We start from the raw sequence: 24,585 nt of genomic DNA, 5'->3' as shown, positions 1-24,585 counted from the left end.
CACCTAATGCCCAGATTTTGAGTAGTAAGAGGAGGGCTAACGACGTACCGTTATAGTAGGTGATCGATATGTTACGTATGAACTGCAAGACGGATTCAGGATGAGCAGACCTGTACCAGACCAATTTGACATCTTTCTATGGTTAACTTTATTATTTTTGTTGAAATAAAGGAAAGGTGGGATATATAGTCAGCATAGCTTTTAATAAGGCACTGAAAGGCTCCACATGGAAGATTATTAGTTACAATGGAGAAGGTAAGACTTTGTGAAAGAATTAGGGGAGGTCTTGGCTAAAACAGGGAGAGCAGTGGGCAGCGTGGAGTGCAGAAGCATCAGGCTGGAGAGCGGAAAGAGACCGTAAACCTGCTTCAAGGTCCAAAGTTCACAGGACAGCGTACCTGAAGTGGAATAATAAGAGTGAGAAAAACTCAACAGTACGCTGTGCCTTTTAGGTACCATCCACAAAAACGCGTGAGAGAAAACGAGTTGGAAACCCCTGCATGTAAAAAAGCCCCGGAGAGCCACTGACCATGGAATAACTAAGGAGTTTTTATGTCATGCTATCCGAAAAAGGCAGGCGTGATTCCGGAATGGACTAGAAGACTGCTAGTAGGAGAACTTGAGATCAGCTCCACAAATCTTGTTCAAACAGGAGCAAGAGCAGAGAAAGGCTACGAGGCTAAACAGGGAAACTAGAAGTATAAAAAGCATAGCCTGTTCTCCCGGTTGCCCTCATATCTATTAAATCAGAATGCTCTAGAAATAGATCAGTAAGGATTAATCTTCAGAAAAGCAAGCTAACAGCGTTGACACCAGATATAAACTAGCAATGAATAAATGACTGCAGCATCAGCCTACCATTCATCTTTTCACTTTCACCCCATATCCTTAGTATTCACGCTCTCTGAAACCTAACTGGCAAAACTCAACGTGTCCATGGAACCGCCACAGAAAACTTGACAGGAAAAGGAAGATACGCATCTCAGTTAGCGGAAATCTTCCTACTGGAAGCCAACTTGAGCGAGAAGAAGCTAAATGCACACAACCAAACAGTGCCTTTATACTTAAGGCATCTTTATTTGCCTCACTATAGTGCAGGCAAGTAGCCGCACAGACATAATCAGAGCGTTCCCTAGAGCAGATAACTTGAAGCCCTCCTTATGCTTGGCTGGGAAGAAGGAATAACATTTCTGCAGTACGTTGCTAGGGACAGGTATTTCTCGACTCCAGCAGTGATGATCTCTTCAAAGTGACCCCTTCAAACCAGGCGTGGAACACCGCATTCTTCGTCTCTTCTGCTCGCTGAAGGCAGAAACAGGTGGAGGAAAATAAGACAAGGCGGGGGAAAAAACCAAAGCAGTGGCAAAGCTCTTTGCCCTTCTGCAATGAACACGGGCAAGGGAAAGAGAGGTCTGAAAACCTCCCTGGCTGCAACCGCCAGTGACGGGATGATCAGCAATTATGGAATCAAAGCCTTAAAACACACATTTCCAATATACTCCAACTCGGCGCTCTTCTTTTGAGGAACTGGAGTTAGGAGGTAAAGCAAATAGTCTCAACACAAATTGCTTATTTTAGTCTTGGTCACTGTTCTGTTCAAAAGGTGTATGGGTCAGCAAAGACATGCTACCGAGCATGGAAACATTTAGAGAAGGTTAGTGGGTCTGGGAAGATAGTAATATGGTATAGTTCAAAATATCAGCTAGGAAAACCAAAAAAAAAGTCAAATGGGAGTTTTTGAAGTTTTTTTTATTTATTAAATGTTAGTTTAATAAATGTCCTTGTTTCTATCTATTAAGCTCCAGCAGGATTTTAATAAGCGGGTTCTTGAAGGCGTGTCAATGAAGACAAAACTTCTTTTGGCACAGAACAGCCATTGAACATACCGTTCTAAAGCTTCCTATGTGGAAAGAAAACATTTTGCCCTTTCTCTTGCAGTCAGGAAGGCCAGATTTCACCTTTCAGTTATCTGATCCCCTCACAGCAGCACTGACAGTATGTGCATGTGTTGAGTAGATATGTTAAAACCAAAAAGACCCACTTAAAGCACAAGTTCCAAAAATTGCTCAGATTTGCTAGAGGCTGAAGCACCGCACAGAGCGATGTGTTCCACCGTGAACAGGACTGGGACAACAAGCCTGTATCTCTCTCTCTTCTTCTGAAGATGCTAGGAAGATGGCATCACAAGCAGCGTCAGCTTCACCTTCCAGGGTAAAGGGAAGAGCTTCGCTGGCTTACCCCTGCTGCACTAAGTTTCCTCTACAGTTACAGCTTCACCTCTTCCCGGTCCACAGCCATCTCTGCTTTGTCCCACCAGTATAACACCGAATACTTGGGCTAGGCGCGTATGTACTCCTCGGGAAGGGGAAGTCACAGACCCCAACCTTCAGCAAGGCAGACGCATGCCCCATTTCTGCCCTCACTAACCCTCCCGTCCCCAGATAGTGGGTTTTTTCTCGAGGAACATGCTCCATGTTACAGCTGGGGAAGGTACTGGGACTGTGGCACTCTGCTTTTCCTCTGCCGCGTGAGATAGATAGGACATCCTCCCTCACCACGCTCCTTCTCCAAAACCCAGGTATCTCCACCAGCTCCACACAGCTACGTGGCAAACCTGCTGTGGTCCGCTCTGGCACCTTGCTGAGAAACCTTGCGCAGGGGAGCAAAGCCGCAGACGTCTCCCATCCTCTTTCCTCGCTGCTGGAGCGGGCGCATTCTGCAGCTGAGGGTCCAGAACGGGGGAAGAAACAGAGGGACGTTAAGGACACGTCGCTGCACCAGTACCGGTGCTTCACAACATCGCTGCTGCCTCATGTGGCACAACCTTTAGAGCTGCAGTAGCCACTCCAGATCAGTACATCTGATTTCTTATTACAGATTTTTGCTGGTAGTGGAACAAGCAAGAACTCTTCAGTAAAGATAAACTTTCCTGATCGCTAGCGATAGAACGTGAGTTCAGTAGTGCGGGTGAGCAGACAGAGGATTTTAAAAAGCCAGGAACCTCAAGTCAAAAGCAATGATTTTAGAACCGAAGTAAGACCCGTTCAGTGGTAAGCAGTTAGCATTTCCTTTTTCAAAAACCACAGATGCCTTTAGTATAGCAGTATGAAAGCAAAGCACAGCGCAAAACAGTCACATGGAATAGATGCCAAAATCTCCAGAGGCTTAAGATACAATACTTTGCTTTGAAAAATCTAGACTGGAAAAATCTAAAAGCCTTTGTCCTTTGCTACTTGTCCTCATTTTGTCTTCGCAGAGCAGGGAAGTGAGCCCAACCCATCAGCAGAAAATCTCACTGCCCTCCAAAGAGGAAAACCAAGGACCAACCACGAACACGCTAAGGAAGCAATGAGTGTATTCACTCACTTAAAGTAACAAGTGTGACTCAGATTTAGTTCATTATTATCTTGTCAAACTGGGAAATTCCTAATCACATGTGCCTGAAGGGAAGCTAAACTCCAAATGAAATCGGTTTATACTGAAAAGGTAATGGGGAACAGAAACCTTAGAAAGAATTAAAATTATGTGACAGACGAACGTTCATTCTAGAATGGCAAAGCTGAAAAAAAACTTTACCTTAGAACGTATTTTTTTTGCCAGTTAATGGGATGTGGTCTAGCTCTTCACAGACGGTTGACCAAAAGGAACAGGCAGAACGTCCGTGAGGGAACGTGTGTGCAAACAGCGTATACCGTCGCTATGAAAGCAAATTTCTAAATTTAGAAATCACTCATAAGAAATCACTTTTGAAGTATTTGTCTTACTATTTAACTGAAGGATCTGATGCACTCTAGCCAGTGTTCTTACCTATGATAATTTGCCTTAGCAACTGTTATGCACGACGTTATCTGTTGAAAACTGTATGGTAGCGTATTTTTAATCATCTAATGAGAGGTTTGTGTGCTCTTATTTGTCCCTCCTCCATGCTCTCTAATGGAAAATACACGGAGTAAGTAGGAAAAATAAATTGAAAAATTCACAGGGTCAAACACCACCAGCTTATTTCACTGACAGCTGTTTAAAGCAGAATGTATTTCAAATTTCCCGATTTTATTTCAAAACAGCTGAAGTATCAACAGGTTTTAGAATGACACAACTACTATTTTTTAACTTATCTATTTATCTTTGCCTACTCCACTCAATATAAGCCAGCATCCATTACAATATCTAAGAGCTTAACGTAGGTGGCATGACTATATGTCATACGTGCATCTATGAGAAAAACCAAATTGCAAGGAACAGCAATCCAAGACACCCCCGTTAGATTGAGTATGAGTGACCACCTACACTTAAACTAAAAAGCAAAGCTCACATGCCCTATTTTCTTCTTCAGAAATCTGTTCACTTGCCATAGTTCACACCTTGTGCCAAAGAATGAAATGGCCGATAACTGATTTAACTGACATACTTACTAATATCAGGAAGCTTTCAGGGGGTGAAATAAAGTTAAACCAAATTGTTATAGTACTGACCTGGCCCGCTGTTCTAAGTGTGGCTTTTTAAAGCTTTAATAGATTTTTCTGTAATACCGTATGTTACGTTTTGCAAATTAAAGGCGTGCAGGTAGAGTAGTACAATTACACGCAATTAAAATATATGTACTTGGTATGATTTACAAGTGCATGTTTTTTCTTGTGTGTTACTGACTTTCTACACTTTGACATTTCACGTCCAGTTGTCAGGCGCCTCTCTCTTGTCATACAGTTGTGTAGCCCTAAGCTTAGGTGTCCCCTGTAACCACTCCCAGGGAAAAACCTCATCTTCAGCAAGGTGCTCAGGATAGAAGGGGTGAACTGCCCTTGTATGTGTGCACCTCGAATCCCGTGTTCAAAGTTGGGCCCCTCACTCCAAGAAGGACATGGAGGTGCTGGAGCGTGTCCAGAGAAGGGCGACGAAGCTGGTGAGGGGTCTGGAGCACAAGTCTGCTGAGGAGCGGCTGAGGGAGCTGGGGTTGTTCAGTCTGGAGAAGAGGAGGCTGAGGGGAGACCTCATCGCTCCCTACAACTGCCTGAAAGGGGGTTGTGGTGAGGTGGGTGTTGGTCTCTTCTCCCAAGTGACAGGACAAGAGGAAACAGCCTCAAGTTGCACCAGGGGAGGTTTAGGCTGGATATTAGGAAAAATGTCTTTCCTGAGAGAGCGGTGAAGCATTGGAAGAGGCTGCCCAGGGAGGTGGTGGAGTCCCCATCCCTGGAGGTGTTCAAGGAACGTATGGACGTGGCACTGCGGGACATGGTTTAGTGGGCATGGTGGGGTTGGGGTGATGGTTGGACTTGATGATCTTACAGGTCTTTTCCAACCTTAGCGATTCTGTGAATCTGTGATATTACAGCTAAGGATTACTGCCTCTAGGTTAAAAAGTCACATCACAGGCCTCACTTTAACTCGGCCGAAGTTAGCTAAGAGGAATCCCAACGGCATGCCAAACAACGCAGCTTCTACCACTAACCGCATTCAGAGGAGATGTTTATTCTGCATAGAAAGAGGTGCAACCGAGCTGTAAAATGAGAACACATTCATTCGTTTGCTATACCCTGTCCTGCAAGGAGTAACGAGCAGTTCCTAATGCCTTCAGGTCAAAGCTGAAGCCTTCCACCTGAAGGTCTTCATTTAACCCAAGCAGCCCTCAGATTTATTATTTGCTGTCATAAGGACAGACACGTGCCTGACTACTGCAGGACTGGGGACTAATAGATGCTAGTCAGTGGAAAGCTTCTGGGCAATTATTGCTGTGTGGGAGAGAGAAATGTGCCTCTTCACAACTCCTTTTACCTGAGAAAGGTGGGAGACAGACCAGGAGTGCCACATGGCAGGATAAAGGCAGCCAACAGCTCATCTCAGCTCTGCGTAAAGATCTAAGCAGCCAAAGGCGGCAAACGAAGCGGAGAGCGGGACAAGCTTCCATCTCTGCCGCCGCTGCTAGTGGGCTCAGAAGCATTGCTGGCCAGCCTGCACGAGCGGGCGTGAAGCCCAGCAGTTCAGACCGAGCGCCTGACATGGTGACACTCCTTATTTTCTCTTTTCCCTCATCCTAGAAAAAACCAGATTTTTGAAGGTGGACTTCCCTGTGTAAGGTTGTGGTTCGATGACGCAGTAAATTCAATTTTAAGCTTCCTTGTAACATAGAACACAGCGTTAATGCGGTACAGGCTCACCCTGACAGCTAAAATTAGTTAGTCCACCTACGTTTTTCAAAGATTGCCCTGGCTAGCTTTTGCAGAGGATCAAGTATCAGCTCTCGCCCTGCACTTCGCGTAAAATCAGGATCACCTCCCTGTTGCACACTAGATAATTTGACAACAACATGTTCTTGTGCCCACACATGATCCAGATGAAATTTTTGCTGCAGGGCGATGTGCTGATGCACAGAGCCAGTATGAATGATTATGGAAACAGGGCCTGTGTTTTAATGACAAATTTTGTATTTTCTTCTGCACTGCGATGACAAAGATGCAAGATTCAGAGACTAAAAAGTATGGGAAACATGAGGAGAACCTGATTATGCACCGATAAGCACGCTGTCAGGCACCGAAGAAATTACTTCTGCCTGAGGCTGTGCAAGTAACTAATTCTTCAGTTTGGTTGCCGAACTGTAAGAAAAAACCCCAGCAACCTGTTATCCATTACCAAAATGAAAGTCCAACATGGTTTGCTTTATTCAAGGACAATATTGTGTTTTTTCTATTTTCATAAATGCTTGAAATTAAACATAACAGACAAAAGCACCGGAGGGTTGCTATGGGTGTCATATTTTTACCCAAAGGTACAGGAGGTAGTCCACGTATCCAAAATGTATAATATCTCGATTAAATTGTTTTGAAGGGGGATCTGAACCCAGCAGGGAATTTGAACCCGAAACGCCCTAAGCAGCAGTTCCAAGTATTCTGCGCTGAGACTCGTGGTATCTTTTGCTGACACTGTTTCATTTTTCATGAATAGTTATTACTCAAATCTCTGACTCAATGATGTCCCAGTTACTAGAAACAACGTTCAGGGTATCGCCCTAAAATGCGGCAGACACTTGGAACGCGTACACAGATACGCGCAGACTTCCGTGCGCACAATTCAGCGCTGCCTACAGAGAATTTAGCTAGCTTCAAACGATGGGATGAGCGTGTATGGAAGCTCCACGGAGCAACACTGAGGTGCTAGTCTGTCGGTGGTGTAGTAGCAAAGGGAACAACCCTACCTCTCAGCAAAATGAATTTGACTAGCTGGAGTGCCACGCTTCTGGCCCTGACGCTAGCCACAGAGCTGGCTGTCTCAGCCCTGTGCTTCCTAACTCCCGGTAGTTTTTCGTGCTTCCTTCAGCTTCTTATGTCAAAGCCTGTAATAAACATAAATTTCATGCACTGTAATGGAGTACACAACTATTTCATGAAAGATGAATGCCACCGCTAAATGCATTTCTCCAGTCCCAAGGGTTTGACAGACTAAATGGGAATTCACGAATCGTTTTTAAGATGGCCAATCCCCCGTTCTGGAGACTTCGCTGTTCTCCAGTTGTTTTCCCACCATCATGTTCTCATTGTGAGCAAGTACAAAAGGAACATTTAGGAGGGAAGGAAAGATCTAAAGAAGTTCCTTGAAAGATGGTCTTTATTTTGCAAACGTATTTGCATGTACGTATGCAAATAAAAACCAGTGAAGGTATCTACGCTGGTTTTGTGGGCTTTGGAGGTTTGTATGAAGTCAAACACTTTCCCAGCCTTCCTCATATGAAAACAAAAGGCAATTTTCACATCAGCCTGTGCTGCAGCAAGTGCATTTCACCGATGGAAATGATACGCTTTATCTCCAAATCCAATGCATGAATATGCATTAAAATATTCTTATTGTTAGGGGGGGAGGAAACATGGATAAGATTTGTTACAAAGTTGGCAAGACTGGGGTAGGAAATAGCTTCCACACCTCAGGAGACTAAACAGGCTGCAATTCTTCAGCTTGGAAAGAGAGATGAGCAGGGTTATGAGAGGGGTCTGTTGTGAGTGGCGTGGAAAAGGTTACTGTAGAACGACTGCTCATAATTTATCACAAAACAAGAGCTGGAGGGCACCCAATCAAGCCATCGGACAACAAGTCTATGACAAATAAAAGGAAGTTCTGTTTCACAGAGTGCATCATTAGAGTGAAATTCACCATCACAAAACCGCGGGGAGGACAAAACTATACACACGTTGAAAGAGAGATGAGAAAAATGGAAAATGGGAGTCTACAGGCCTTTAAACACAGTGGTCCAGTTGCACTTCATATCAAGAAGGACCCAGAATTACAATGCCACTGCTTCCTTGGAGCACCGCACCACCTCAGGAGCCGTCCCGCTGGGAATTAACACATGCTGAGCCACAGCTTCCTTACTGGTTCCCCCCTGAACGGGACGGCAAGCAGCCTCAGTCAACAGCAGGTTCCGTCCTTCTCTACGCTCAACGCATTCCCCGTTCCCCATCCTTGCTTGCTCCCTTCTTGCTCACTTGGGAGGGGGTGAAGCACTGCCTGGGGGCTGCTCTCGGGATCGGCAGGGACATCTAACGCTGGGAGTCCTCCAGGGAGCGGGGTGCCGGTGCCTTGCATGCTGGATGGAAGGACGATCTGGAATTAATGAAGTGGGCAGGGAGAGACAGCGCAGTGGGAGTAAAGGGGAGGTGCGCAGGTGCTCCGACTGAGCAAGAGCAGTTCCAGGCAACGGGAGCCACCTCACAGTATTTATTCTTAACCGCTTGCTCTGCAGAGGATGGTCTTGCTGCTGAGATTTACAGACAACCAGAGAAGCAGCTCATCACAGGTGAATGATTATAATTATTTGTTCATGGTCTAAAACTTACTTGGATCTCGGCCTTCGCTTCTGGTGTTACTCTGGAACCGTAGTCTAACATTCAGCACTGTAACAAATGGATGATGCCACCATCGAGGCCAGTTATTTGTTGTGAGCACAGAGAACGGATAACGGGGTGAACATTAAACTCAATTTTAAAGTCCGTCCGCTGCCCTTCTCCCCAGCAACACTTTCAAAGCCTCCTTGCAACCTCCTGCATGATGACTCCGAAAATGCTACAACATGAGATCTTTCCTCTTGCTCCTAAAAATGGATTTATCAAAATTATCAGGTGGGACTATTACTACAAATGCATTCCGTATGCGGAGAATCACCGTAAGTAGGACACAGAGGAAGAAATCACACTTAGAGTTTCAGCTGTGTATCTGTTTCACACAGTCAACACTTTTAACTCCAGAAGGCTGTGTATGTTCAAAAGCCAAGAGCGTGTTCTTTCCTTTCGCATTAGAGACTTGCACAGAAATACCAGGGAAAGGGTTTAGCATTTTGGATTACGATTCTCAATGTAAAAGGGCGACAGTATTTAGGTCAGAGCATTTGAATGAGACAAGAAAGTCTGATGAAAAAATTCAGTCCTTTTTAACATGTAATGTTGGTACTTCAGAGAACAAAAATACAGGAATGATCACAAAAATTGAACTAGGTCAGCAACGTCTCTTTTCCTCTCAAACACTCTTGAGTGTTGCCAGCTGGAAACTTGGGCTACGTTATGCCACAGCAACTGCAGAATTATTTTGTAGCCTGTAATCACGTCTTAATTCTCACCCTGGTTTTTAGAGGTATTCTAATGTAGTGTGAGAGCAGCCACAGAAAGTATTTCAGTGGCACTTTTGACAGCTGATTAGCATATTTCAACACTGTCTTGAGTTTTACCCTGTGTGGCATAAAGTGAATTTCACAAGTCTAGGAGAAAAGAGTGTTCTCTTCGCTGACCTGTATGCTGCATTGGAAAAACATCTGCAGGATTCTCTAGGTATGCTATCAACAATCATGGTACTTACGTGTAACGTTCTCACTTTCTTGTGTTGTTGTTTCTATATGCATGGATAAAATATAAAATAAGACAGATTGCTAATGTGCTAACTAGAGAAACACAAAAATCAGTATTATTTTCATGCTGGATCCTGGAAGCGGGTTTTCAAAGGCACAAATGGCAGGGTTGCCTAAATCCCATGGAAATTCCCTTATGGCACATTTACGCCCTTGAAAATCTGCAGCTTTGGATTACAAAAGACCAGAATCAAACCTAAAGGCTTTGATCCTAATACCATTTTTACAGAGCCATCAAAGACATGCAGTTGTTCAAAGAAAACATCGACTTATTGCAGAGTATGTTCAGGTCATAAAAAAGCATTCACTCAATTCATAACGGAAAGCATTTAAGGACCTGCATTATTTCACACATAGGAATAGACTTGCTAGAGAAACTGCAAGTGAAGGGAAGTAAAAGCGTGCGAGGTACGCAAGGTTTGAGGACCCCGACATCTTGTATAGCAAGGTTTGAACACCGCTTAAGTCCTTTATTGGCACAAGTTACCATCATTTCACAGAGGTCAATGGAGTTCTACCTATGTATTGCAGCGTGGCCCTCTATTATCACCTAGACAGAATGAAAAATCTAGTCCAAACCTTAAAGATGAAGAGACCTTAGTAGGTTTAAGATTCAGACCTGTGAGTAACAACAGCAAGCTCCACAATATAGCGGTTTTTCTCGTTGTTTCCAGATCGGCTTGGAAAATTGATTGATAAAATTGTGTGAAATAAACCATCCAACTACTAAGGTAGCTTTTGAGAAAAGGAATAGATTGTTATCACAGTTACTCATGTACAGCAGTGCAGCCCCTTCTCTCCCAAATGTCGACTTTTGTTATAGGGGTCATGAATGCAAACAGGTTACAGCACGCACAGCCAGAAGAGAAGTATTTACAGCACGTCTACCACCCAAAAACATCCACGCAGGAAAAAACCCAGGATCTTAGATTGCAATAGCATGTTAGCTTTGCCTCAGCCCGAAAACACATCCCCTCTGGCGCTGGAGCTGGCAACAGCCGTGGGCTCAGCCTGCACCTTCTGCGCGCGCCACAGACGAGGAGCGTGCACGCGCTGGGGAGGAAGAGCTGAAGCAGGCTCAGAAGGAACAGAGAAAAAGAAATAAGGCTTAGAAACTGACCTGTTTTTCATTTTCATCCTCCAGCCTCAGCCTGTCCTCAATGCAGTTCCTGGCCTGAAGGAACGCCTTCCTCTGAGCCCTTTCTGTCAAAATCCTCACAAAGACCCCATACAAATTTACACTGACAAAAAGGATTGCATTGGCCACAAGCTGTAAGAAAGAAAGAAAAAGCAATGAATATTTGAAAACACAGATTTTTATTTTACATTTCTACTCGGCAAAATTTAAAAAAAAAAAAAAAGGCGCAAAAAACAAAATAAAAAGGCACCGTCTTTAAAACTTCTGCCTCGCTAGCCACTGCTGCCCCTTCCCACAACCCAACTGCAGTCAAACGATTATAGCAGCTACGCCAAGTCCGGGCAAGCAATATTGCATAATACAGAACTTGGCATCTGCCGAAGTTAATTTCTCTTCTGATGATCTGTAGCTTCCCACTTTCATTCAGCATCGGTTCTTTCACCAGCCCATTGGCAGATCTGTCCGTCTAATAAGGGGAGCGGTATCCTCACCATTTGTTCAATTGCAAGATGCCCGGAAGACTGAAATTATTTTCCTATGCCTTCGGAAAGCAGGGATATTATTGTCCCTCTTTTTATAGTTGAGAAGCAAGGCACTGACAAAACCTGTGACTAAATGGCAATGTGCACCCGGGTACCCCAAGCTTTCATATTGTGCAGTCTGCACTCGGAAAATCTGTTTCTCTTCCCGTGTCTATACTATTAGCGACCGTACTGTATTTTTTGAGCAATCATTCAAAATGTTGTTGACGCTGTCCTGCAGTAGACCTCTCAGAAGGTGCTGAGTGCATTCAAATGAAGGCCCCACCGCAATGCTATAAATGGGGACAATGAATTACATTGGTATTAATTCTATGAACGGTGCTTTGATGAAGGGCACATAAATGACCCAATTACTCTTCTGGGTTTTTTTAAATGTTTTACAGTACATGATAAAGTTAGTTAACCAACCAAAATAACTCAACAGTGGCTTGCACACAACCTCCCTATCCAAGACAATCCATTCCAAGTTTCTCACCGCATCTCTGATACCGGAAACATGTCTTGAGATGGTCAATTCTGCAATGCAATGCAGTATTTGTTTAGAAAGGAGGCAATAAGGCCTGTTTACCCAATACCTTTTCAGCCTCATTCTCCGTATTTACTCTAGTTACCACCACAGCATCATGAGAAGGATTCACGGGACTCATAAATTCCAAAATTTCAGAAATCAGCTAGCACATAAATTGGCCAAGATTGGGTACAACGAGAGCAAAGAAAGACATTACAGCAAGGAACACAATCCACGCTAAATTCCTATGTGCCTAAAGTAGTGTGTAAAAACCATATAACGGACATCTATTTCTTAATTCAAGGCATAAATTTCGAGCTAGTATATCTCTACTGCTGCATGATCTGCTAGTGTCAATCGGAGACCACTGCCCTTGTTTGCACTGCACAGTGAGTCCGGCTGTGCCAACACCACCATCAAATTTAAAAAAAAATAAACCCACTGACATCGTAGTAGAGAATGCTTACTGAGTAACGGGGCTAGGGTTGAAGGCTTGAATTCAGCCAATACGGTAAGCAAAGATCCAAAATGACATCCAGAAACTCCCTGCTGATTTTGGAGAGCCCTTGGGAATTGTTTCGCCCTACAAAAACAAGACGGAAGTTTCTGATGCGTGCAGCTAACGGCAGTATACACCTCCACCTCCTTCGATCTCAGTATAGTGGGGAGAATTGAAAGATGCCCTCTGGGTGGGTTCTCCAGACCTTCATGGATTCACAGGTGCTCCAACTTTCACCTTTGTACCTCGTTGTTATCAGTTAACAGGCCATCAACAACAACTTCCCCGCAAATATTCTCACCAGCGCAAAATCGAAAGATACCCTGTGACAATAAAGGGAGCTGTGCCTAGCGTTTACTGTTTTTTTTCTCTTCAGATATCCAAAAAGAAACAGTTCACAGAATCACTAAGGTTGAAAAAGACCTGTAAGATCATCAAGTCCAACCATCAGCTAACCCCACCATGTCCACTAAACCATGTCCCACAGTGCCACGTCCACACGTTCCTTGAACACCTCCAGGGATGGGGACTCCACCACCTCCCTGGGCAGCCTGTTCCAATCACAGAATCACTAAGGTTGAAAAAGACCTGTAAGATCATCAAGTCCAACCATCACCCCAACCCCACCATGGCCATTAAACCATGTCCCACAGTGCCACGTCCACACGTTCCTTGAACACCTCCAGTGATGGTGACTCCACCACCTCCCTGGGCAACTTATTCCGGCATCTCACCACTCCCTCAGTAAAGACATTTTTCCTAATATCCAATCTAAACCTCCCCTGGCAAAACTTAAGGCCATTTCCTCTCGTTCTATCACTACTCACTTGGGAGAAGAGACCAACACCCACCTCTCTGCAACCTCCTTTCACAAGAGCTAACACCAGTGAAGAACGGGGTTAGGACTGCCTCCCGAGATCTGCAAAATGCAGGTTCAGCTGTCATCAGGCAGAAAGAATTTCAACCTAAGAATCTTGTATTCCGCTTACTTACATTCACTTCTCAGAGATGGTAATACAGATGGTAAAACTCTGAAGATGAAAAGCAGCACACGAACGTATCATTTCGTGATACAGGCTGAGCATAAACAGGCTGCGATTCCTATCCTGCTTTATTTCGCTTCATCACAGAGTACTGTTTGAGGCATGTCAATTTTCAGCACAAGTTAAAGCCTACTAAAATAAAATTACTGCAGAAATTCCAGTAGAATCCTATTTTTAGAGACGTGAATGTGGCCGCGCTCACCTTATCCCTGCGTTTTATCATGCTGAAGTGTAGTGACAACAGTGTATTTTAAAGCTAATTCTTAGAAGTGCAACGGAATAAAAATAGAACGGATTTGTAAAGGCTGTATTCAAAGGCGGTAGAGAGAGCCCGCAGGATAAACAGTCGAGACAGTTACAGACAGTGCAACTGCTTCACCCTGGCCCTACTCAAAACAGCTGTTAATAACACAGGGATAAAAATTAGTATTATCTTTATGTGCTGATATCGGAGTGGCCCAAGACATAAAGAGAAAATTCTCGAGAAAATTAAAAAAAAAAGAGTCAACTCAGTCTGCGGTCTTCAGCCGGACGCAGTAAAAGACCATGTACTGGAACAGTCTGCCGGCTGGTCCGGGCTATCGCGACGATTTCCCGCGAGCAGCGGTGAGCCCTGGGCTGGGGGTGACCTGCAGGCAGGTCCCTGCGATCCCGCAGCCACTGTCAGACGCAGCAGGGGAAGTCATTTTCCGACGTGCTTCGAACAGTTTACGCTAAAACAGAGGCTTAGCTGTCAGCTGTGGCCTGCAGGGAACCGGGAGAAGTGATAAAGCAAGTAAAAGATTCATAGATTTCAAAATGTGAGAAAAGAAAGTAGGGCAGATTGTCTCCTGAGGTAAGAGTGCCTTCCCTCCGCAGCCCCTTTTCTGCTTAATTACTAGTTTTTCCCCAGTTGCAAACGACGTACCTCTCTCTCTCGCCCGGTTTCTCAAATGCATGCCATTTTCCAGTCCCTTTCATTTTAATATGTAAATATGTACCTCTACATATAGACGCATACATACATATGTAACTCACACACATTATGTGCTGTAACTCCAGGAAAGATTGAGGCACTTGCTGTTAAAACTAGGCATCTTTGACGAGGTACCGAGGCATCCAGAACTGCTGAAATATCAAAGAATTTAACTTTAAATCATACATTAGTCACTATACCACTGCTTACGGGCAAAAAGAGCGCTCTTCAGGTTTCACCATCACCTCCTATTTACAGAACTACCAAAGGAACAATTTCCTTAGTGCAAGACAAAGTGACTCAAAGACATTTTTCTGCTGCAACCTCTTTCAAACAATGCTAATCTCTTGTTCCATAATGAGATTCCACGTCAGCCAGAATAAAAAAGGGCATCAAGGTCACGAATGCCTTTTTTTTTTAATTTTTTTTTTCATTTATTGCTGTCGCGGAATCTTGTATTGTGCATTCTGCGCATCTGCTGCACGTCAGCACCAACATCCCGAGCTTTAAGCTTGTCTAGTCCTTCGTCGGGTACACTTTCTATCCCCGGATGAACCCTGGCTCCTTGCACGGGCTCTCGAGGGCGTTACCAAAGGCAGACTTCCAACACAGAGAGCAAATTCTTGTGGGCTGCCTAGTCGGTGCAGAGGGACTGGCAGTTCCAGCAGGTATTTCAACCAAATTTCTGCCTCTTCTGTTTTTTTCTCCATTGACCTTCTTGGGTCTCAAGTTAGTTTTGGTAGGGAACTCCAATTGGGCAATACAGCAATGCCCATCAAGGAGTGAGCAAATAATTCTGGAGGTTAGACGCATGTAACATGCACATGCATACGCAGGGCTTGAAGAGTTCAGTTACAGATCTCCTTCTTTTTCCCCAGAATGATCTCCCACTTCTTGAGCGTCCCTTGGGATTAGTTGAGATACTCTTTGAAGAGTTCCTTGAAACTTCTCTCTCTATTCCAGATAGGTTTTATTCTCCACTTCTTTTTCCTTCAAAGTAAGAACCCTCATGCGTGCATTCACACACGCACTTGTTCTCTCTCAAACAACTGGTGAAAAATTCTTCTACGTGTTATTATGCAGTTGGACTCAATGATCTGAAAGGTCTTTTCCAACCTAAACGATTCTGTGACTCTATGATTATTTGCCTTTTGAGAGCACTCTCCTTACTCAGCAGACTAATTCTGCCACGAGGTAAAGAGTTGCATAGCAGATGGTTCAAACCTGAGGCTGGTTTTCACTGTGGAGTAGCTTTCCGTTTGTCTCACAAAATTGCCTCGTAGAAAAAATGCGGCTTTTTCACAAAGGTGTAAATGACTTTGGGAGCACTCAAAGAGTTTTTTACCAAGTGGCATTCCTGTGGATGGATATTGAAATACCCAACTGAAGTAGACTAAATGAGAAATAGAAATTACCCAAGAAGAAAAACTCAGGAGACTCCCTCAGAACTTCATCGTGCTTCCTTAACGCTGGGCTTCTGGCGTGAATGGGGTCGAGAAGGGATTTCAATAGTTACCACTCCCAGGGTTATAATTTAGTAGTTAATACTAAGATTCGATTTATTTTCAGCAGCATGAGTTCTCACGGTATCCCACGAAGCAGAGAAGAGTGGAATATGTGGGAAATGTGGCTGGCGTTTCCAGGTGAAGGTTGAAGTTTGCAGAAAAGACACAACCAATGCAGTTTGTGCATGTCTTAACCCTCAGGTACCTGGTAAGACAAGAGGTATGGCGGGCCTGAATTCTACTTCCACTTTTCTCTGTCATTGAATTTTACTGCAAGCCATTTCTGTGCCACTGTTGTTGTTCCTGTTATGCAGACAAGGTAACATTTACTCATTCTGTCAAAATACTTTGAGATATGGCAATGAAATGCATTCTTGTGAAATATGAACGTCTATTATGAGGCATGCCTCTAAGGAAAGAGTCATGAACGGCTTACCAAAATGAGTCAGTGCTTCCGCCGTTAAAACGCTCGAAGAGCAAGGCAAGACCGTGCTGTTTATGAAAATTGTTGCTATCGTGAACGAGACCTTTTGCAAGTTTAAACAAAATTAATTTATCTTTTTCCTGTTACGGAAAATGTTACCATTAGAGCAGCGCTTTATTTACAGTACAAGACCGCATAAAAGAGAAGGCACAATTGCCTCTTGATCCTGATGTGGTTTGGTTAAGTCTAGTAATTCATTTAATCAACTCACTTCACAACCTTTTGAGAACACTTAATTACTGCATCTGCTCCCTCCGTTTGCTCAAGTGGCATAACGCAGGAGCAAAGACCTTCTCCTTAGTTCCTGACCGCACCCCAAAAAGCATACCCTCCTCCCAGAGAAGGCAGCCATACAAATTTTCTCCACATTAAATAAACGTATTCCCATTTTGCCCAAACGTCCCTCTTGTATTTTTGTTAGTTTTTGTCCTAACTGGATTATACCCCGTACTAAGAAATCATTGTTCTGCTGTGCTGTTCTCCGTGGTTTCCGTCTTCATCCACAGCCCTCCTGAATCTACAGCATACTCTAAGAGGGGATTAGCGACGAGTTGTTTCAGTGATAACGTGTTGAACAAGAGCAGATGGCACTGTTGAGGAAAAGACAGTAGAACCGGAGTGTCCGTAACCACACAAGTGAAGAGGAGCTTTAAGGGTATCTAGGATGCTACGTCCATTAACCACAGCCAGGTTTTTTTGGCGCGTACATGCCCAACGCGTAATTGCGGAAATCCGCTCCGTGTCTCTCCCTCTGTTTGCACACCTGTTTGACCAAAGTACAAGGCGCGATTTATAACCCCTGTTTAAAATACATGCCGTAAACCTTTCTAAAAAAAGCCCCCTACAAAAGAAGAGTCATCGAGAGCCATCGAGCTCCCCAGTGTTAGAAAGTTCATCAATTCCATCATTTTTATCTTTCGTATTAACAACAAAATAAATCTTTATTTTGATGTACCAAGACTTCTGGATTTTTAAGATTTCTTATTTTTTAGGAAGACAGAAAGAAGCGCTTATGCGCAGAACTTTTGTTCTCATCTGCATTTTTTTACGTAAAAAAACCCTCAGCTGATATTTAGGGAACAGGAAAAATATCAGACAGAGGACTTACAGGTACTATACAACAGAGCACTGATACATGGAATTTTAGAAATAAGAAATAAAGGACTGGATGGAAAATATTGCAAGCAGCACACAAGCTGAAATACCTTCAAGCGTAACTTCTCACTCACTTCAAACCATTCCAAATAATGAATGGCTTCATAAAAGCTGTATTTTTGGGAAAACAAAAAAAAAAAAAAAAAAGAAAAAGACCTAAACACACAGCAGTATTCTATTAGACATGGTTGGCACAACTGTGACAGCAATATCTGAAACTTGCCAAGTATAGCACTGGGCTGTTGCGCTTCAGGAATTCAAAAAAGCAGTAAGAAAATGCCTCATTTGTCTCCGTCCAAAGCCTGGTTTTATACATAATGTGCGCGTACGGATACATGTTTGTGACTTGGTTCTTGACAGCGTGTGAACAATATTAATTATTTCTCTTGGTTTCCTATTTGTAGCCATTGAGCCCAGCTGAGGTTAGTATCAGCAATCTTTCCATATATCAAACCAGACCTTACAGACAGATAATTGGAGGTTACTTCTACGCAAGACAACAAACTCACCCCAGAGCCCACAGAAGTGCTGGGGCTATTGCAGACAGAAGAGAGCATCAGCAGAATATTACGTGTGAAGCAAAAATAATTTTCTGGCCATCCATACTAATCACTCAAGGTTATGTACACAAGAGAACTGGCTGATCTCCGCGGGTTTTCACTACACGAGGGGCTACGAATGCCTCTCAGATAAGATATGAGAGATGGGGTATCTCAGCTGTAGCTTTGTCTTGCTGTTATATTACGGTACCACACTCCAGAGCGTGTTAAGAGGTTCCCAGCAGAACATACGCCCTAAACACAAGAATACGGTCTCAGTGGCTTCCAGCTGTGGAAAGGTGACACAATGAGCTACCCAGAAAAAAGTCACAATATTCCTGCTTAGGTGTCACATCCCACAGATTGCTTTGTGCTGAGAAGAGAGAGGCAAATGTTACTTCTATTTCTTTCCCCATTTAGCTGTTGCATTCTTTTACGGCATACTGTAAGTCACCATAGAACAAAGAAGCCCTCAGTTCTTCTGTGCTTTTGGGGAGGGTTGTTACGGTTTGGGGTTTTTTGGACACTGCAATTGTTCCCAAGCATTATGAATAGTATCTATCTACTACCAAAGACTTGGAATATGTTGCCAAAGCCACTTGAAATCATTTCTAGAGAAACGAGGGCCAATATTTTTATTTATTTGTGCGTGTTATTTACTTGCTTGACAGAGTCCAGGTGATCAGTCCCTGAAGCCGTCCTACACCAACTGAAAATCCGCAGCCTTCTCCCCTTTTCCTATCAGGTACTATAATGCCGTGTTGTGCCCTTAGAGCATAGCACAGTAATCTGTTGTCCAAAATTTGTTTGCATTTGCTGTATGCAACACGTGGTTCCTTTCCAGTACTTGTTCCCCCGTAAGAATCGATCTGAACATCTTAATAATTCTTTTTTTTTAAAGCTGCAGTAATTAAAGACATAAAAATAAAGACTTGTGGGGATACACAATCCAAGCTGGTTTGAAACCTTCGGTGGGACTAGGTTGCTAGGTGACTGGACCTTCAGATTTTAAATGCAATTTTTCTTCCCTGGCCTCCTGCGCACGGCTGAGAAACGGCGTGTAGCAGCCCCAGCCCGGCTGCCGTGGGCAGGAAGCATTTCTTACCCAGCGTACAGCCCTTAGACGACGAGACACAAAAATGGGGCCGTGGCTTCAGTTCAGCAACAGGCACCACCTTTGCAGATTGCTCCTGTAATAACCCAGGAGGACGACTGCCCAGCCTGAGCGGGACAGCCTCCTTCCCCGGCTCCCAGCCGTGCTCCGTCTGCAGCCCACCCTGCGCCACCGGCCGAGTGAACTCACCATCCTCTCACGCTCCCGTGGCATGACTGGGTTACATCCGTAAAACGTACTCCGCAATGTGCTTCCTACGGCACCTGGCTTACCGAAGACTGACAGCTATGCGCTGAGCTCCTTCACGTTCCGGCAGCTGGAACGCGCTTCCAGCTTTTCATTCAGGACCTCTCAGCTTTAGTTTAGTTGTCAAAGTGTTTTCTGTAGAAACTCAAAAGTGCTCTACAAAGCTTTGCCAATAAACAGTGCTGGGGCGGAGGGCTCGTTCTGCCGGCCGGTGCCAAAACATGGGGCTTCCAAATCCCGGCTCTGTTATCCAGCAGTTCGAGCTGGGTCTTGTCAAGCCTAGGCTGGGTGCTGCTGGGGACAAAGTACTGTCCCCAGGGCTTCTTACACATGCTGCACAGCCACCGCACCATCTGTTCGGTACCGAAATGGCGCTCTGCCGTGCTGTACGCAGGCTGCTTCCAAAGAGGGCTTGAATTTCACGCCTGGAAGGTTGGGTGCGTAGAACCTCGGAAACGCAACACCCCTGCTTAAAACCTCCAAGTGCCTTTTTTGAATTTAACTTCAGGGGACTTTCTCAAGATCTGGGAGACAGCCATGGATACAACCGGCTTCCCGAGTCGGTGGATGTCAGACAGGTATGATCAGAGATGAGAAGATAAACACGGGTTATGTTCAAGCAGTTGTCCAAATATTGCACTGTAATGAACTCATCGTTAGGAAATCATGCTGAAATGCATTACCTAAGGTCCTATATAGCAAATTCAAGTCATTTTTGCTGACCCAAGCAGTGTCAGGTACACATTTTGCCTATCAAGCACGGGACCTCGTATTTATTTTATGCCACTAAAAAAAGATTGCCCCCAAAATGTCAAGAAGTGTACAGAAGTCTTCTAACAAGTCCCCTGCAAATTAAATTGAATGACTAAACTGTCACCGCCGAAACACCTGGTCCTCTTCCAGATGAATGAAGGCAGGATAAAGATGAAGAGAGGAAAAAGTGCACACGCTGTTGCTCTGGCTGCCTGTGTACCGCTAAGCGAAAACCTGACTGCGTTAGGACTCAACGGATCTCACTCGCTTTCCCTTTCCACCAGAAGGATTGCCTGCTAGACCTGGCAAATGTCCTCTTGTATCTCTTTTCTCTTTTTTCCCCTCTCCGTGCAGATATTGGAAGCAGTTGGTGAATGATGTCACTTCTGGTCAAATGTCCTGAAAAGATGAAAGTGTTTGCCCTGAGGAAACTATGTTCTATTACATGGAGCCCGTTTGCTTTTCTCCTATTGTGCTTTACAACTTGCAAGAGCTGTCTCTGCAGATAATAAGATTTTTGCTCTGCAGGGTCATTTAAGCTATGGTATCTTCTGTCAGTGTCGGCACTTGAGAGCTTTAATACTGTCAAAGTTGCGAGGGAGCAATTTAAGCAGAAGAGATAGAGAATGCTAGCCATTTTCTTGTTCAACTTTGAAAATTATTTTTGCCAAGAGAAATCAGCTATACAGCATGTCACTAAGCAACTGATCAAAGAAGAAATTGATGGGAGATCTTAAAAAAAATATATCCCGTCACATTTGCACTGGAGAGACTTACTAGGAAAACAAGAGGATGTACCTCTATTTAATGATTCTATTTAACAACTGAATTCATCAGTCAATGACTTCCAGAGAAGCCAGAGAAATTCTAAAGATTTAGGACCAAAGGACCAAACTCTACTCATTTTCAGCTAGTGATCCTAAAAATCAAGTTTGTTGTTAGAATCTCTATGCTGTATGATTAAAATTAGTCTGAGTGTGCTAAAAAATGGAGGCATGATTCTGTGGTTGGGAATTTGGGTGGTGTTCCAAACTGATTCATACAAACCTCGCTCCTGGATCAGGACCTTAGAAAGAACAATATGCCGATTTAGTGAGCAACAGGATGCTTTTAAAGCCGTATCATGAGAGCCCATGACTAATAACTCCTTGGCTTATATGATCTTGGCGTGTGTAGGTTTTCTGATTCCGTTTTAATGTAACATCATTTGATTGCAAAAACCTGATTTTGGAAAAAAGTCACAAGACTGAATGACAAGCATTTAAAAACACTGAGCTGAACTGCAGAAATAAATCAAAGTGTTAAATCGCAAACCTGGAGGAGGCTAAGAGAACAGGACATAAATCAAGTATGTTTTTGGTAGAGGAGGAGTAACTGGCGGGTAAAGGGAAAATAAGAAAAGAAAGAAGGAAAATAATGATAAAAGTGGAACTGAAACATGCCTACTCTAAGCAGAAAAGAAGAGCAAAAGAATAATAAGGGGGCTAGAATTACAGATACAATGCCAAATTTAAAGCAAATTTAGCACAATCCTGAAGACCGTGCTCATTTTTTTATCTTTTTCTTTTACCAACGTCATATTTTGTTCCGCCTCGTTAGAGAGGGGTTTGAATGAAAGACATGACAGGTCAGGATCACAGACTGTTCTTCCTAGAAACGTGAATGAGGTGCCTTCCTGGGATTTTTTTTTTTGCTCCTATAGCTACCAAAATGCTCAAGAAACTCATCCTGACTTTCATTTAAACAATAATTTTGCAACAATAATTTTGCAACAAGTCCTCCTTCCTACAAACTGTCTGGTGGGTCTATTTTCTGCCTTGTCAGTTCTGGTTAACTTCAGGCTGTCCATCAAATTAAGAACATGCAATCTTAAGAGAAACGGTGCTATTTCCACGTACGTGTTTATAAGAGATTGTGAACAGCAGAATTTTATGCCCTGGAAAAGACAAGAGTGGGATTTAGCTGAGTTATTGAGAATTCTGAGAATTCCAGAGGAAAACAAAATACATCAGTGATTTCTCATTCTGCTTCAAAACAAATGAGACAGGGGAGACAATATGTTAAGCCCCAAAGCAAGCTGTTCGCTGGTAAAAAAATAATAAGAGTCAATTGCAACTACTGTAATATGTCATATTATGTCATATTACATCTTTCTTAACTGTACACAAATCCCCTCTTAAGGGTTTGCTGACTGCACTCTCTTTTGCACAAAGAAATGAAGAAATAACAAGCATGGAATAGGACGTGTACTCTTCAGCGCCGCTGTATTTTTGCTTTCTTCTGTCGTGTTCTTTGTCCGAGCCCAAAGGCGCGAGCTGAATCAAGGACTGCGTGCGCCTACGTTTACAACAGCAAGAAGAGTGCTCAAGAGGTGTGGACTTGCAGCTGGGAAGAGGTGGTGCGCTGGATGCCCACACTCTGTGCAATTTGGGAGAGGTTGCTTTGGATCAGCCCCAGCTTGGTCCTGGCGAGCGAGCACCACTTAGCCCACTTTCCACTGAAGTGTCTGGCCTTGAAGGCACAAGGTGCATTACCGCAAGACAGACAAGCGATCCAGGCTTTTTCTTACCCCCCCGCTCCCGCCGATCCAGCAAAAAAAAGAGATGACTTTTTTGAAACGATCCACTACCCCGTTAAGTCTCAAAGGACTTGGATCATAAAGACTGCACAGGTACAGGAAAAGACGGCACTTACATCATAGAGGTATGTGCTGAGCTGTGCTAAGCGTAAATGTGTACAAAAGGGGCTCATCGTAAAAGCAAATATAGCACTATACGTCTAAGAGCAAGCTACAATAGACACACAAGTCTGGCAGATGCTTGTTACTCCGTGGCAAAGCTTTGCTACCTACAGAAAGATTAAAATATTAATCACCTATTCATTCAATAACTTGTCAACCATTTGAATGTTTTCTAATGTCTCCCGATAACAGTCGTCTCCTGAAATAAGTAGTTCCTAAATCATTATAGGACGATGTTAGAAACAATCCTGGAAATTACAAGTCTGTAAGAGGGGATTTAAAAACGAGATATGTGGTATTGACTTAAAGCTTCGTAATAACTGTGCAGATATTTAGAATTCTTTTAGACCAGAAATTTAAGTAAGAAAATATAATTTCACAGTACACTACAACTTTTCCATTCTTCTCCTTTTTTCTCCCTTTCTGTACTTAAGAATAAAAATAGATGTGAAACACACATTCTTGCAACAACAGCATAACACCAGTTATATTCATTTTTATGACTCTGTAAAGAACTGTGCGTATTAGGTTATGCTAATGGAGAGTCTGCTTTACTGTTACCACAATTACACTCTTTTTAATGTATGTTTCTGATGGGAAGATAACAATAATAAAATAAATAAAAAGTTCTTTTATGGCAAATCCTTCAAAAATTGTCTTGGCTGGGTTCTGATGCGCTGAATGTATCTTGGGTGATTGCCCCAAATGCTCTGACAAAGTACCCACGTTAGCCATTCACAAACTCGTTTGGAAGAAATCCTAACTTAAACAGATTCACTAGGGATAGCTTTCCTGCCTTCAGAACTAAGTACCAGCCATCTGATCCTAATTCCCTCAATGAAGTCACCTGCAACACTTCGTAAAAGGACACGGCATTGAACGTTGCGTCATGGGGTTCGTGAAAGTTGAGGTGACAGCGGAAGTTCTGTGAAGACCCTTAAAAAAATGGAGGTGTTGAATTAGTAGTTTTGGAACAGGATGAGGTTCTGCAAGGAGGATGAACTTCGTAGAAATAAAAAATGGGTCAAACGAAACCTAAGAACTGAGAAGTTTTGAGAAGGTGGAGGATCATACAGTTCAAGAGTACACGTCCACTGCAGGTGAACAAAAGATTACTTGTGCTACGGACAGCTGCGGGGAGAAACAATGAAGAACAGCTTGAACCAGCCAAATCCCACCTAAAGAGCGCGTAGAAAGTAGGCAGGCAGACCAAACGGGTATGTGCTTCCATGCCAGCACTGAGGGGGGGACGGGGATGAATTAAAACTGAATAGTGACTGAGAAATTTCCTATTAGAAGGATACTAGAAAGAGAATCATCAGTGGGACGCCGTGTTTCCCAGATGCAAAAGAGATGGGGAAAAACCAAGAGGCAAGTCTTGGTAATCTTGGGAAAGTTTTGAGTAATCAAGACAAGTCACAGGAGCGGCGCTATGCACTGAAGGAAGCGTGCAGCCCAACCGGGGGATTAAGGTAACTGTATTG

General features: G+C 43.6%; 1 protein-coding gene across 1 annotated transcript in view; it reads right to left on the bottom strand.

Annotated features, from left to right (window-relative positions):
* ADCY1 (adenylate cyclase 1) overlaps window positions 1–24,585 on the bottom strand; it is a 155,496-nt gene that overhangs the window by 98,646 nt on the left and 32,265 nt on the right. The window contains exon 2 of the mRNA XM_059818953.1: window positions 11,001–11,150. Within this exon, the coding sequence (XP_059674936.1) occupies window positions 11,001–11,150 (150 nt within the window). The remainder of the gene's footprint in view (window positions 1–11,000; window positions 11,151–24,585) is intronic.

Source organism: Gavia stellata, chromosome 6 (genome assembly GCF_030936135.1).
Source record: "Gavia stellata isolate bGavSte3 chromosome 6, bGavSte3.hap2, whole genome shotgun sequence".
Taxonomy (NCBI): Eukaryota; Metazoa; Chordata; class Aves; order Gaviiformes; family Gaviidae; genus Gavia; species Gavia stellata.
Note: the sequence above shows the minus strand (reverse complement) of the source record. Positions and strands in the feature narration are given on the sequence as shown.